At 47.2% G+C, this 13,097-nt stretch overlaps 1 protein-coding gene across 4 annotated transcripts; it reads right to left on the bottom strand.

Moving 5' to 3' along the window:
* Positions 1 to 1,785: 1,785 nt before the first annotated feature.
* On the bottom strand, positions 1,786 to 8,501 carry LOC144732851 (lamina-associated polypeptide 2, isoforms beta/gamma-like). 4 transcript variants are annotated; one of them, XM_078614482.1, is made up of 4 exons: positions 8,175 to 8,501; positions 7,003 to 7,114; positions 4,593 to 4,715; positions 1,786 to 4,113 (listed from the first exon to the last, which is right to left on the bottom strand). In XM_078614482.1, the coding sequence occupies exons 2-4, from the start codon at positions 7,082 to 7,084 to the stop codon at positions 3,839 to 3,841; spliced, it is 480 nt and encodes a 159-aa protein (XP_078470608.1). In that variant the 5' UTR covers positions 7,085 to 7,114; positions 8,175 to 8,501; the 3' UTR covers positions 1,786 to 3,838. The 4 variants fall into 4 exon arrangements, with proteins under 4 accessions (XP_078470608.1, XP_078470607.1, XP_078470606.1 ...); XM_078614481.1 differs by having other exon boundaries at positions 7,003 to 7,111; positions 8,167 to 8,498; XM_078614480.1 differs by having other exon boundaries at positions 8,167 to 8,496.
* Positions 8,502 to 13,097: the final 4,596 nt, after the last annotated feature.

The following is a 13,097-nucleotide window of genomic DNA, read 5'->3' as shown; positions in this document are numbered from 1 at the left end:
GCACTGTGACACCTGCTGTGGCGTTGCCGCTGCTGACAGGTCGCCGCTCCGCTCCACACTGCCCGCCCGGTGACAGGCAATAACGTTGCCGTTGCTTTGTCACATGTTTGGAAGAAGTAAAAACCTTCCTGGGCAGCAAAGAGCTCACCTTTGCTGAGCTGGAACAGCCAGAGTGGCTGGAAAAATTACATTTTATGGTAGACATGACAGCACATCTAAACACGCTAAATACAACCCTTCAGGGGAAAGGAGGCACAGCCCTGCACATGCTGGAGGAGGTTTTGGCATTCGAGCACAAGTTGACAGTGTTTGTCAAAGATTTACAGAGAGGTACACTGTCTCACTTTCCCTCTTTGAGAGAGTTCAAACAAAGTCATGATACGATAAATTTGGAATATTTCAAGTCTGCAATCACCACAATGCAAAGTTCGTTTGGGAAACGATTCTGTGAGTTCAGAGAGGAAAAAACGACATTATCCTTCCCTGTCACTCCCCTGGCGATCGATCCATCCCTATTGAATATGACTGCATTTGCAGGTGTAAGTCAACCTGATCTTGAGATGGAACTGGCCGATATAGCCGACAAAGATATATGGGTGTCCAAATTCAAATGCTTGACCGCTACTCTTGAGGATGTTGCCCGTCAGAAGGCCATTCTGGCTCAGAATCATAAATGGAGTGATATTGAAAACCTTCCCAAACAGGACAAACTTGTATTCGAAACATGGAATGCCATCCCCAACACTTATATAAACATGAAAAAGTATGCATTTGGAGTCCTGTCGATCTTCGGCTCCACATATGTATGTGAGCAGGTCTTCTCCAACATGAACTATATTAAAAACAAACATCGATCACGCCTCACAGATGACAGCTTGCAAGCCTGTGTGAAAATGAAGGTGACGTCTTACAGCCCTGATGTGCAGACACTGCACTGAGGTTCAGGAGCAAAAATCCCATTAACCAGGTAATTTAGCTATTAATTTGCAAAAATATATTTTACATTGTTAAGTGAAAAAGTCCTTTTTTTATTCAGCTTGACAGCTGACTGCACGATCCTGTATATAGCAATAAGGTAAGAAACAATATATGCAGTGTTATATTTGTTTTAAATGTTGCAATGGTTTTGCGGCTCCCAGTTTATTTTTTCCTTCGGAAACGGGTCCAAGTGGCTCTTTATGTCTTAAAGGTTGCAGACCCCTGTTATACAGGAAGGAACAATGTTCCACACTGCCCACCAGGGATGTTTTGTCTGTCGTGCATAAATATATATAATACAAACAGCTCTTTGATTGGTGGAGACCTACTGCCGGCCTGAGGGGGGGGGGGATCAGAGGAGGGGCCTAAGGGAGGGGGGGGGTAAGGGCCTAAGCAAGGGGGAGGGGCCGATAGTTAAGGCGGCTGGCTGCCTGGCTGGCTGCCTGGCAACCTCAAGTCAAGTTATCTTTTATACAGGTAGGAACAACAGGTTCCACACTGCCCACCAGGGATTGTCTGTCGTGCACGAATGTGCTGTCCAACCAAGTTCCTACCTGTCCACTCCGAAGGAACGTGTTGCAAGTTGTGTTTGTGAACCTGTCTGTGCGGATCTTTGAGCATTTCCTCCAACACAAAAGCAGCTCCTTCACGATCAAAACACCCATCGCAAGCAACATCGGAATCACAACCACACCGTATGGATGATGATGGAGATGCAGACCAACAACTACAATTTCACACTGAGGTGGTCAAGCCAGATAACCGCGTCAGCATAAGCGGAGTGTATCCCCACTGCCACAATACGGGTTCTTGGTGTCATCTTTATTAAGAACAGTATCAAATGGTACAAAGTCGACCGTAACATCCAATTAAGTACAATTTTAACTGCAAACGTGTATTGTAATACGACTTCCTTACAAAGACTACATTTTAAAAAGAATGTAACAATACTTTAGCGCTTAAGAGCGAGTCTAGTTAATTCCCAAAACCAAACGGCACAATGTTAAACACCCGATGCAATGGGGGCTAAGCGAAAGATGCATATGTGAAGAGGTCAAATATGTGAACATCTGTAAATGATGAGTTACACCTCCATGCACAAGCACGGGGTGTGGGTGGTTAATTGGTTAGGGAGGATATGTGGTCATGTGTATTAAAAATTATTGTGCACTCATTGATCACTTGGCTGATAGCATACACTTCTGACATAGTAGCATATTTGTGTCAAAGCATTTGGATGGAGCACGGATTTGAACCCAGGACCTCAGTGGTATTGCGATCCACCCAAGTTACTTAACGCGTTGATCGCCACAGCCAGTGCTGAAACCTGCTAAACAGTGAATGTTGCAAAAGCAGACGGCAATATTTAATAACAAACAAGAAATATGAAATTGGTGACCTTTGAAAGATTTACTTGCAGGTTTAGTATATTTTACAAATCCGACGACATCGGAACTATCAAACCCTGTAAAAACAGCTTTGGTGTCTTTGATAAATAAAGTTAATCATGGCCAAACCTTTGGGGATGTAACGATTACCAAACTTATTTGGCTATTTTCCATTAAACAGTGAAATTTACATAAGTACCTCCATTTCAATTTTGTCCCATAAGATGGAATCCATTGGGGAATCTTGCAGAGCATTGCCTACCCCCCAGTGTGCTCGAGAATAGCCCGTGGAAGGAGATATCAGAGAACTGCTTCTGAGAGCTCTTTGGAGTGACCTCTTACGAGTGCTCTGTGTGCTGCACTTTCCCATACGCCCTGCTGCATGGAAACGCCCGTCGCACACAAAACAAACCCATAGATTATCTTTATTTTCAAATGTGGAATGTAGCCAATTTAAGACGACTACATTTAATGCCGTGAGATTTTTTGTGTGCACTCATCGGTGACCGGGTCGTGACAATCGACTCATTGCACACGAGGACTTAGTTTCAGCAAAACTCATTCTCTGCGGGTCTAAGGGTCTCTCTGCGAGTCGTTGGGTGACCGGGGGCGAGTCCACCAACTCGCACAATTTGAGAACCCGGTCTAATCACGGGTGGCTGAAACCCAGATTCGAACCTGGATCTCAGTGGTGTGGTATATCGAAGTCACCTCACATGAATCCGTTTAAACATAACACATTGCCAGAATGGAACTTATTTTATATATAGCTTGTTCTTTTTAATACAATGTTTTATTGCTCATTTACAGTAATCCAATACTGATCACAAACCATTACAATTCATTCAATTATGATGGGGGGAGGGAGTGAATTGTTACAGGTTTGGTTGATAACCGAGGAAAACTGTTCCTTCGGGGAGGAGTGTTTCAAGTGACTCCTGCAGCTACGAGAGGCTGCGATGTTTACCGGAGAGGGGGAAAAACACGATTCATGAATCGACACAACTGAAAATCATAACAAACCTTTGCAAATCTAGTCTCCAATAAAAATATAATGGTAAGCATTTGCATGTACCGAGCTCTTGCTTAAATGCCTTGGCAAGTCCCCAAGTGCCTTACATCTCTTATCAACCGTTCCAACGTCCTACTAGTGTCTTAACCAGGGGGACCCCTAGTGCCAGCTGTCCCTATGCGATGCAAGGTGTACAAAGCATTGGCCTCCAAGCGAGCTTTAGTCTGCCAGTAGTGGGCAAATTAAGTCATTTGGGAGAAATGTATCAAGTGTAGCTTATCTTAACGATTACAACTACTGCTAATCAACTAATCAGGGACTGGATAATATTTCTGACAGTCAAAAAATAACCAAACCGCTCGTCATTTAGAAATGGCCCACAAGCGATATTTATCCATCGCTCCGAGCATCTTGGCTGCGGGAATATTTTTTTATCTTCGGTAAACTTGCAAACCGCTGATCACACGGCCTCGCCGTGCGCGCCGTGATCGGCGTGAGCGCCGTGCTCCTCCAGCAGGTGAGGTTCAACCTCCTCCCCGCCCAGGAACATCAGCGCCAAGACTGCCACTCCGGTCACCAGCACGAGCGCCAGTATCACTGCCAGGCAGGACAGCACTGCACTGCCGCCACGGCCTCCCTCCTCCACGGCGTGCACCGGTGCTGCCTTCCGCTGCACGGCGCTCTGGGGCCGGGCTCGCGATCGTAGCGGCTCCTGGTGCCACGGCACTGCCGATTCTGCGCAGGCGATGGGTGTGAAGATCACGGCGTAGTTTATCACGTGGACAAACAAATTCCACCTCTAGTAATTTTATTCATAATGGTTATCTTTATATCAAAAACAGCTCGAGCCTCCCCGCACATCACGTGACATCGGTGTGGCCACCCCCACTCTGAATCCCTCGACCCTCCCCGAGCCTTACTTGCTGATGAGACACTGTTTGTCGAAGCCAGTCCATAAACCAGTGTTGTTGGAATTATACAGCCTCACAAGGGCGTGTGGAGGGACAGATATGAAGGAGATATGTTGCCTGCTTATTTATTTTATCTTGGACATTGGCTCTGCGATGTATTTTCAGGTTGTCCCGCATGTTATTGGCTGGCCGATGTTGTTCATCAGCTTTGCCGCCCATGCACGCAAGCTCGTCAGACAAGCGTCGTCGTAATTTTCTGTGAGCGATTGAGGTGATGGCGCTTGGCGGTGTTGAGATGCTCACCCTCCTCCTCGGGGTCGGAGTCATCGGTATCGTGGGTCTTGGGGTAGCGCTGATCCTGCTGCTCCTCATTCTCCTGCCCGAGTAGACGCAGCAGCTTCCGCTCATACACGGTGCGCGTCGTGCCTAGGGAGCGGTGGTGCAGTGATTAGCGCACTGCGCTCCAAACCCAGCGACCTCGGTTCGATTCCTGCTCATGGACAACATCATTGACGAATATCTGAATAACTTTGGGGCCTCCCCTAAATCGACTCAGTCTTAAATGAGAAACTGGTGCTGTGTGTAAACAGCAATGGGGGACAAATGTGGTCGAGCATGGTGCTGGGCACTCCACCCATCGTGCGTTTTAGAGTGTTTGGCTGCTATAAATTTCCACGTGACAAGCCACTTCGTTGAGCTATCATTTGTGGCCAGGTCGCTTCTGAAATAGAGCTATATTGCACAGTGGGCCTTACCTGGTAAAATATTAGTTTAGTTTTGTGTACCATACTGGCCTTCAGAGGTGCTTGCGAAACAGCACTTAGCCCAACTGCCTGTGTAGATCCAATGTTTCACGAGTCTCAATGGGTTCATTTCATCTCCTGGTTATGAAGGAAAGGTGATACTGTGCGTTGAAGGGAGGTAAGGCGACGTCTGCCTATAACATGGCGGGGGGTGCACGGAGGAGAGGGCGGGGAGTAGGTGAGGACTGGAGGTGAGTAGGTGAGGACTGGAGGTGAGGAGAGAGAGTGAGGGGGAGGTGAGGACTGGAGGTGGGGAGAGAGAGTGAGGAGTTGGTGAGGACTGGAGGTGAGGAGAGAGAGTGAGGAGTAGGTGAGGACTGGAGGTGAGGAGGGAGTGAGAAGTAGGTGAGGACTGGAGGTGAGGAGAGAGAGTGAGGAGTTGGTGAGGACTGGAGGTGAGGAGAGAGAGTGAGGAGTAGGTGAGGACTGGAGGTGAGGAGGGAGAGTGAGGAGTTGGTGAGGGCTGGAGGTGAGGAGAGAGAGTGAGGAGTTGGTGAGGACTGGAGGTGAGGAGAGTGAGGAGTTGGTGAGGACTGGAGGTGAGGAGAGAGAGTGAGGAGTTGGTGAGGGCTGGAGGTGAGGAGAGAGAGTGAGGAGTTGGTGAGGACTGGAGGTGAGGAGAGAGAGTGAGGAGTGGGTGAGGAATGGAGGTGAGGAGAGAGAGTGAGGAATGGGTGAGGACTGGAGGTGAGGAGAGAGTGAGGGGTGGGTGAGGACTGGAGGTGAGGAGAGAGAGTGAGGAGTTGGTGAGGGCTGGAGGTGAGGAGAGAGAGTGAGGAGTTGGTGAGGACTGGAGGTGAGGAGAGAGAGTGAGGAGTGGGTGAGGAATGGAGGTGAGGAGAGAGAGTGAGGAATGGGTGAGGACTGGAGGTGAGGAGAGAGTGAGGGGTGGGTGAGGACTGGAGGTGAGGAGAGAGAGTGAGGAGTTGGTGAGGACTGGAGGTGAGGAGAGAGAGTGAGGAGTTGGTGAGGACTGGAGGTGAGGAGGGAGAGAGAGAGTGAGGAGTGGGTGAGGACTGGAGGTGAGGAGGGAGAGAGAGAGAGAGTGAGGAGTGGGTGAGGACTGGAGGTGAGGAGGGAGAGAGAGAGTGAGGAGTGGGTGAGGACTGGAGGTGAAGAGAGAGAGTGAGGAGTTGGTGAGGACTGGAGGTGAGGAGGGAGAGAGAGAGTGAGGAGTGGGTGAGGACTGGAGGTGAGGAGAGAGAGTGAGGGGTGGGTGAGGACTGGAGGTGAGGAGGGAGAGAGAGAGAGAGAGAGTGAGGAGTGGGTGAGGACTGGAGGTGAGGAGAGAGAGTGAGGGGTGGGTGAGGACTGGAGGTGAGGAGGGAGAGAGAGAGTGAGGAGTGGGTGAGGACTGGAGGTGAGGAGAGAGAGTGAGGGGTGGGTGAGGACTGGAGGTGAGGAGGGAGAGTGAGGAGTGGGTGAGGACTGGAGGTGAGGAGAGAGAGTGAGGAGTGGGTGAGGACTGGAGGTGAGGAGAGAGAGTGAGGAGTAGGTGAGGACTGGAGGTGAGGAGAGATAGTGAGGGGGAGGTGAGGACTGGAGGTGAGGAGAGTGAGTGAGGGGGAGGTGAGGACTGGAGGTGAGGAGAGAGAGTGAGGAGTAGGTGAGGACTGGAGGTGAGGAGTAGGTGAGGGCTGTAGTTGAGAGAGTGAGGGGTAGGTGAGGACTGGAGGTGAGGAGAGAGAGTGAGGAGTTGATGAGGAGAGAGAGTAGTAGGTGAGGACTGGAGGTGAGGAGATTGAGGAGTTGGTGAGGACTGGAGGTGAGGAGTTGGTGAGGGCTGGAAGATGAAGGAGAGAGAGTGAAGAGTTGGTGAGGAGAGAGAGTGAGGAGTTGGTGAGGACTGGAGGTGAGGAGTAGGTGAGGGCTGGCTGTGAGCTCTGTGAGCCCTGGCTTGGTGTGCGCACCACATGTGATGGGTCCTGGGCTCTCTCCCAAATCCAGGAGCTTCTCCCTCAGCTCCTGGTTGCTCAGCGCCGAGACATCCATTGGTGCCGCTCGCCCTCAAGCTGACTTCTGCTGCACAACAAGAAACCATATACGGCGATTATTCATCAGAGAAAGCCTCACAGAGACTCTAAATCATCAGACATGGTCTATCTACTGCTGAATGGTAAAAACATTTTTTTAACAAAAAGAAGCAATGGAAATGCCATCAGGAACAATGTTAATTGGGTCTCACTTGGTGGAATAAAGATTATTAATTATAAATCTCAATGGCTATTTCATCTGGTTAAATGAAGGGCGTGCATTGCACTTTAGGGAACTGCACATATTGAGCTTCATGTCCATAAATATAAATTACTGCTCGTCGACAACATCGATTTAAATCACAACGGTGTGGTAATTATGTACAAGCTGAAATTATTGAGTCATAATAGCAACGCAGAAAAATATAATTTGCTTTATATCAATGCTAAATTACCTCACACGTGAATAAGCTTAACTCAATGCATTTTCAATAACACCAAACGTTTTGATTTAAAGCTTTCGTGACTGCAGGGATTCATATTCTTGGTTCTTTCGGTAAAGTCACGTAGAAGGGAAATAATAAAATAATATAAAGAAAAGCCAATATTATTTTATTATTTCCCTTTTACGTGACTTTACCGAAAGAACCAATAACATCAAACGTTTTGATCGTATACCACAGCGTGCCATAACGCCCTCCCACGTTACAGCCTGCCAACAGGTCCACTCCACTGCTGGATGAGTGAGGGCCTCCACGTCGTTGCTGGCCCACGTGCGTTTTAAATAACTCGGCCATAATTCACCACGCCGCTGCAGGCATGAGGGGGGGGGGGACAACATAGCCCGTGGGAGCATAGAAGTACAGCAAACACAGCGACGCTTGCACCGTACGCGTGAACACAAGACGATGATGATGCTGCTGCCACGCACGATGCAGGCCCATCCACGAAACTTGTCCCAGACTGTCGGCCTAACACCCCCCCCACTCCCTGCTCAGGATCGTAGCTGAAGCTGCTGTGGTGGGGAGTATGTATAGGTGACAAAGCGTCGTGGGAAGGCATGAAGTCAAAAGCCGCGTGAACATAACCCGGCCGACGTACTGACTGACTGGGTCCACAAAGTCGATCGGTCCCCGGTTCGGTCGGGCGAGTCGAGCGCCGTTGGGTTCAAGTTGTTGGCGATGTTTGCGGGGTTTGTCCTATTTCTGCCCCGAAGCTATTCCCCCCTCCTCCTCCCCCACCACCACCACCTCTGGTGGGTTGGAGGAGTTCGCCTCCACTGGCAAGTGGCGTGAGGGTGTCCGCGAAAAACCAAAATAAACTCGCGCGATATCGCTCCGTTAGCGCCTCTTGCGAAGCCCAGGCCTGCTGCGTTGACCTATTAATGGTATCATTTACAACGCCGCCGCCGCCGCTCTCCGCCGTCCACCGGCGGCGTAGCGGCGGAGCGTGTTTAGAATTCACACAGCGGGTAAGGGGCCGTCTATAAATGACGTCACGCGATTTTGGACGCTTTTGACCCCCCCTCGTCGCATGGCGTCACAAAAGTCAGACCCCCCCCTCAAATATGACGTCACAAAGCTCTGCCCCCCCCCCAAAAAAAAACATTTCCATTTTGAAAATAAAACATGCTTCAAATCGCTTTAAACTATTATCATTGTAGTGCGTATTTAAAGTGGCGCTGCACTAATGTTGTAGGAGTGTTATAACAATTAGTGTTGTTATAACAATTCTATATTTATATTCTTGGTTCGTTCGGTAAAGTCACGTAGAAAGGAAATAATACAATAATAAAAATACAACAAAAAAAATCTAAAATATTATTTTATTAATTCCCTTCTACGTGACTTTACCGAAAGAACCAAGAATACGAATCCCTAAATTTAACACGTAGGCTTTAAATAAAAATGTAATTCCATATTTATTTAAAGTTGTGCATTTTTATGTGACGTCACATTTCTCACCCCCCCCCCGTCACACATCGTCACAAATATCTGACCCCTCCCCCCCCCTAGGGGGGAGGGGTCAGATATTTTTCGAGCTCCAAGGGCGTTTCCTCAATAGCGCTGTGGATGTCTTAAAAGGAGTTTTTTTGGGGGGGGGGGGGCGGATAAATATACCTCCTATAATCACCTAGGAATGTCCTTAACGCTCGTGACGTCACTCCACATCGACCAGCCCCCCTCATTAATATTCATGAGCAAGTGACGTCCTCCAAATGGTCACTCCCCCACCCCTCATTAATAATCATGAAAGGGTGACGTCACTGGACATCCAACAGCCCCCCTCATTAATAATCATGAGCAGGTGACGTCCTCAAAATGGACACCCCCCCCTTATTATTACCTACTATAATGAGCCAATAATGTCTGTGTACAACGCTCGTGACGTCACTCCACGTCGACGAACACCCCTCATTAATAATAATGACCAGGTGACGTCCTCCACATTGGCAACACCCCCCTCATTAATAATCATGAGCATGTGACGTCACTCCACATCGAACAGCCCCCCTCATTAATAATCATGAACAGGTGACAGCCTCCAAATGGACCCCCCCGGTCATTCATAATAATTAGCGGGTGACGTCACTCCACATGGGGGGGGGGCGAGGCGCCTCCTCCCCCCTCCTCGGCGTCAACTCACAACCCTCACTACAAAGGCAGAACCCTCACATCACGCGATCTCCGTAGCGCGTTCGAGATATGGAATGATGAACAAGGGATTATATCCTTTAAATAAAATGTCTGTGTCACCGCGCCCTTACAAATTGCACACGAATGCATGCAATTAATACCACGTCGCGGTCTGCTATTCGTTTGCAAGTTTCAGATTTACTGCAATACACCCGTCCTTGGACGAGCAAAAGGCTAGTAGTATATAATACTGGTAGGAACCTCCTGGTTACACCAGCCCACAGGGGATTATTGTGTCCGTCCGTCCGTCGTGCAACCAAAAATGGGAGGGGTGGGGCTGGGTGGAGAGGGGAGGGTGGGGAGCGGCTGGGTGGGAGGGTGGGGAGGGGCCTGGTGTGGAGGGGAGGGTGGGGAGGGGCTGGATGGGGAGGGGCTGGGTGGGGCTGGGTGGGGGTGGGAAGGGTGGGGCTGTGTGAGGAGGGGCTGGTCACCCCGTGGTGCCCTTATAAAACTCAACGTTTAACCTACTCACGCCGGCTTGTGCCCGCCCTCACAGTCGGGCATATTTGCGGAATACACCACGCCGCCGTTGACCCTGGCCATTGACCGAGCAACCCAACGTTCCTACCAGCTCCCTCCGCAGGACAATGTGTTATGCGACGTTTCGGTAAAATTGCCCTCCTCCATAGCTCCTCGATAAATAATTGCTCGTTCGTTCGCGTTGCTTCCGATATCGCCCAGCGGACCCGTCTCGACCAATCACGTGGTGCGCAAATCCGATATGCAATTAACGTGGTCGACGGTGTGTAAATTAAGCGTACAAATATTAAGTATTCATACGCTTAATTGATTTATATTGTATACTATGTTACCTGCACTTTTGGATCCGGGTATTCGACATCGTCGGAATGATTAATTGAGCGACCGCACGGCGGGCGTGCCCAAGTTACCTGCTCTCCAAATCTGGCTGTCGCTTGATGATGCTGGTTGTAATTACTGGCGAAACGTCGTACTCGAATTGTCAATGTTCGTGGGTTTACTCTCCCAACACACCGCCGGCGTGCTGTACTAAGTAACGCATTCACTGTTGTTACAAGAGGATCACAATGCATCCAGATCTTAAGGCTTTAAAAAAATGCTTTTTGCATAATGCACATTCAAAGCTAACTCACACCTGTCAACCCCTTATCAGTGCCCCTACCTTATTACATACCAATTCAGACCGTATCGGTCACCCCGTGCCCTAATAAATCTCAACGTTCATCCTACAAAGTCCCACCACAAGGGACAAACACAAAAAAATAGGTAAAAGTTATGTTACAAAACAAAAACTGTTTTATGTATTAATTTTGATAGTTGGTGTCACTGATGCTACTTATGCTACTGTCTGTGATCTTGCATGCTGATGCTTGCTTAATATGTGGATGCCCACACTCATGTTGTAAATACACACCAATAAACACAGACAATTATGAAGGATTTAACAATACATTCATGTACATTTCGATTTAAAGCTTTCGTGACTGCAGGGATTCATCTTCTTGGTTATTTCGGTAAAGTCACGTAGAAGGGAAATAATAAAATAATAAAAATAACACATAATAATCCTTCAGTGCATTTTTTTATCATTTTATTAAATAATTTCTCTTCTACGTGACTTTACCGTAAGAACCAAGAAGATTAATGTACATCCCAGTCCTGTTTGTACGCATTTCATCTGTCCCACGACTTTATTTATTTGGCTGTATGATTTTTGTGTGCACGTATTGAAACGGCTGTACGCCGTATGGACCTGAAAACTCAACTTCCCTGTACAATATTACGGGGAAACCGTATGGGTTGACACAATATTTTAAAAACTTCGGACACGTTTCGACATTCAGTGTCCCAACAACAACAACAACAACCGCCGTACGCCACGAAGTTGCGGTGACGTCATAAGGGGGCTCTTGTGCCAGGCTAGGTGCACCTTGAACCATATAAGGGTCGCCAACAGAGCCCAGCAATGGCTGAAGGAACTTCCAGTTGCTTCTAAGAGACCCTAACTATTTACGATATTGGTCCTGTAGTTTAGACGCAAGTTAAATACCGTACATAACAACAACAACAAAATTAACAACCATTCACGTTGTTGTGAATACAAATTAACAAAATAAATGTAAAATACGAAATTGCATAGACGTGAATATAATTATGCAAGTACGAAAAGATAAAAATAGATTTAACCTTTTCTGGCAATAAAACAGGTGTTAAGATGTTAAACACCAAACCTTTTTCCAGGAATCAAATCAAACACACATGCTCTCATATTTGATATGCATTGTCGTTTAAATTGATTGGCCTACACCATAGACAGCCTTATGGTTTGCGTGTTCACCACAAGTATCGTTTGTGGTTAAGGGGACGTCCATAAATGACGTCACGCACCTAGTGGGGGGGGGGGGGGGTCAGACATTTGTGACGATGTGTGACGAGGGGGGGGGGGGTGAGAAATGTGACGTCACATCAAAATGCGCAACTTTAAATAAATATAGAATTGTTATAACAACACTAATTGCTATAACAACACTCCTACAACATCAGAGTGCAGCGCCACATTAAATACGCACTACAATGACAATAGTTTAAAGCGATTTGAAGCATGTTTTATTTTCAAAATGGAAATATGGTTTGGGGGGGGGGCAGAGCTTTGTGACGTCATATTTGAGGGGGGGGGTCTGACTTTTTGTAACGCTGTGTGACGAGGGGGGGGGGTCAAAAATCGTCCAAAATTGCGTGACGACATTTATGGACGGCCCCTAATACAGTAACTTGATTCCTTGCAAAAAGATTCCTCATTTGGTGTTCGAACATATTAACACAAACTCCTATTTTATTTGCCAGAAAAGGGACAGAACACCTCTTCTTATTTTTGTTGTTGCATACTCTGACACTGGCAGCAGCAACACCAACAACACCAACAACTCTTAGGTTTTTTCGGTAAAGTCAACATAATAATAAAATAATAATAAATGAAAAATAACTACATTTTATTATTATTTTACCTACGTGATTTTACCGAAAAAACTTAAGAGTATGAATCCTTGCAGTCACGAAAGCTTCAAATCTGGAATTAACACCAACAACAGCAACAACATCAAAAGGTTTCCCATAATGACATGCAAATTAACCGGTTTAAAGATTTTGATTTAAAGCTTTCGTGACTGCAGGGATTCATATTCTTGGTTGTTTCGGTAAAGTCACGTAGAAGGGAAATAATAAAATAAGAGAAATATAAAACAATAAAAAAATCAAATTTTCTTGCTGTGGATTTCACACCTGATGATGATTGCTTGTGCTGCAGTCGAAACGTCGTGAGAATTTTTTTATTGTTTTATATTAATATTATTTTATTAT

Source organism: Lampetra planeri, chromosome 44, assembly GCF_965212315.1.
Source record: "Lampetra planeri chromosome 44, kcLamPlan1.2.h2, whole genome shotgun sequence".
NCBI lineage: Eukaryota > Metazoa > Chordata > Hyperoartia > Petromyzontiformes > Petromyzontidae > Lampetra > Lampetra planeri.
This window is presented reverse-complemented; position numbering and strand designations above follow the sequence as displayed.

What these genes read in the sequence shown, in the direction of transcription:
- LOC144732851 (XM_078614482.1), bottom strand. Translation starts at nt 7,084, where the DNA reads ATGGATGTCTCGGCGCTGAGCAACCAGGAGCTGAGGGAGAAGCTCCTG. An exon ending in CCCAGGACCCATCACATGTG is followed by an intron (nt 4,716 to 7,002) that starts GTGCGCACACCA and finishes ACCGCTCCCTAG; the next exon opens with GCACGACGCGCACCGTGTAT. An exon ending in CTCCGACCCCGAGGAGGAGG is followed by an intron (nt 4,114 to 4,592) that starts GTGAGCATCTCA and finishes TCGCCTGCGCAG; the next exon opens with AATCGGCAGTGCCGTGGCAC.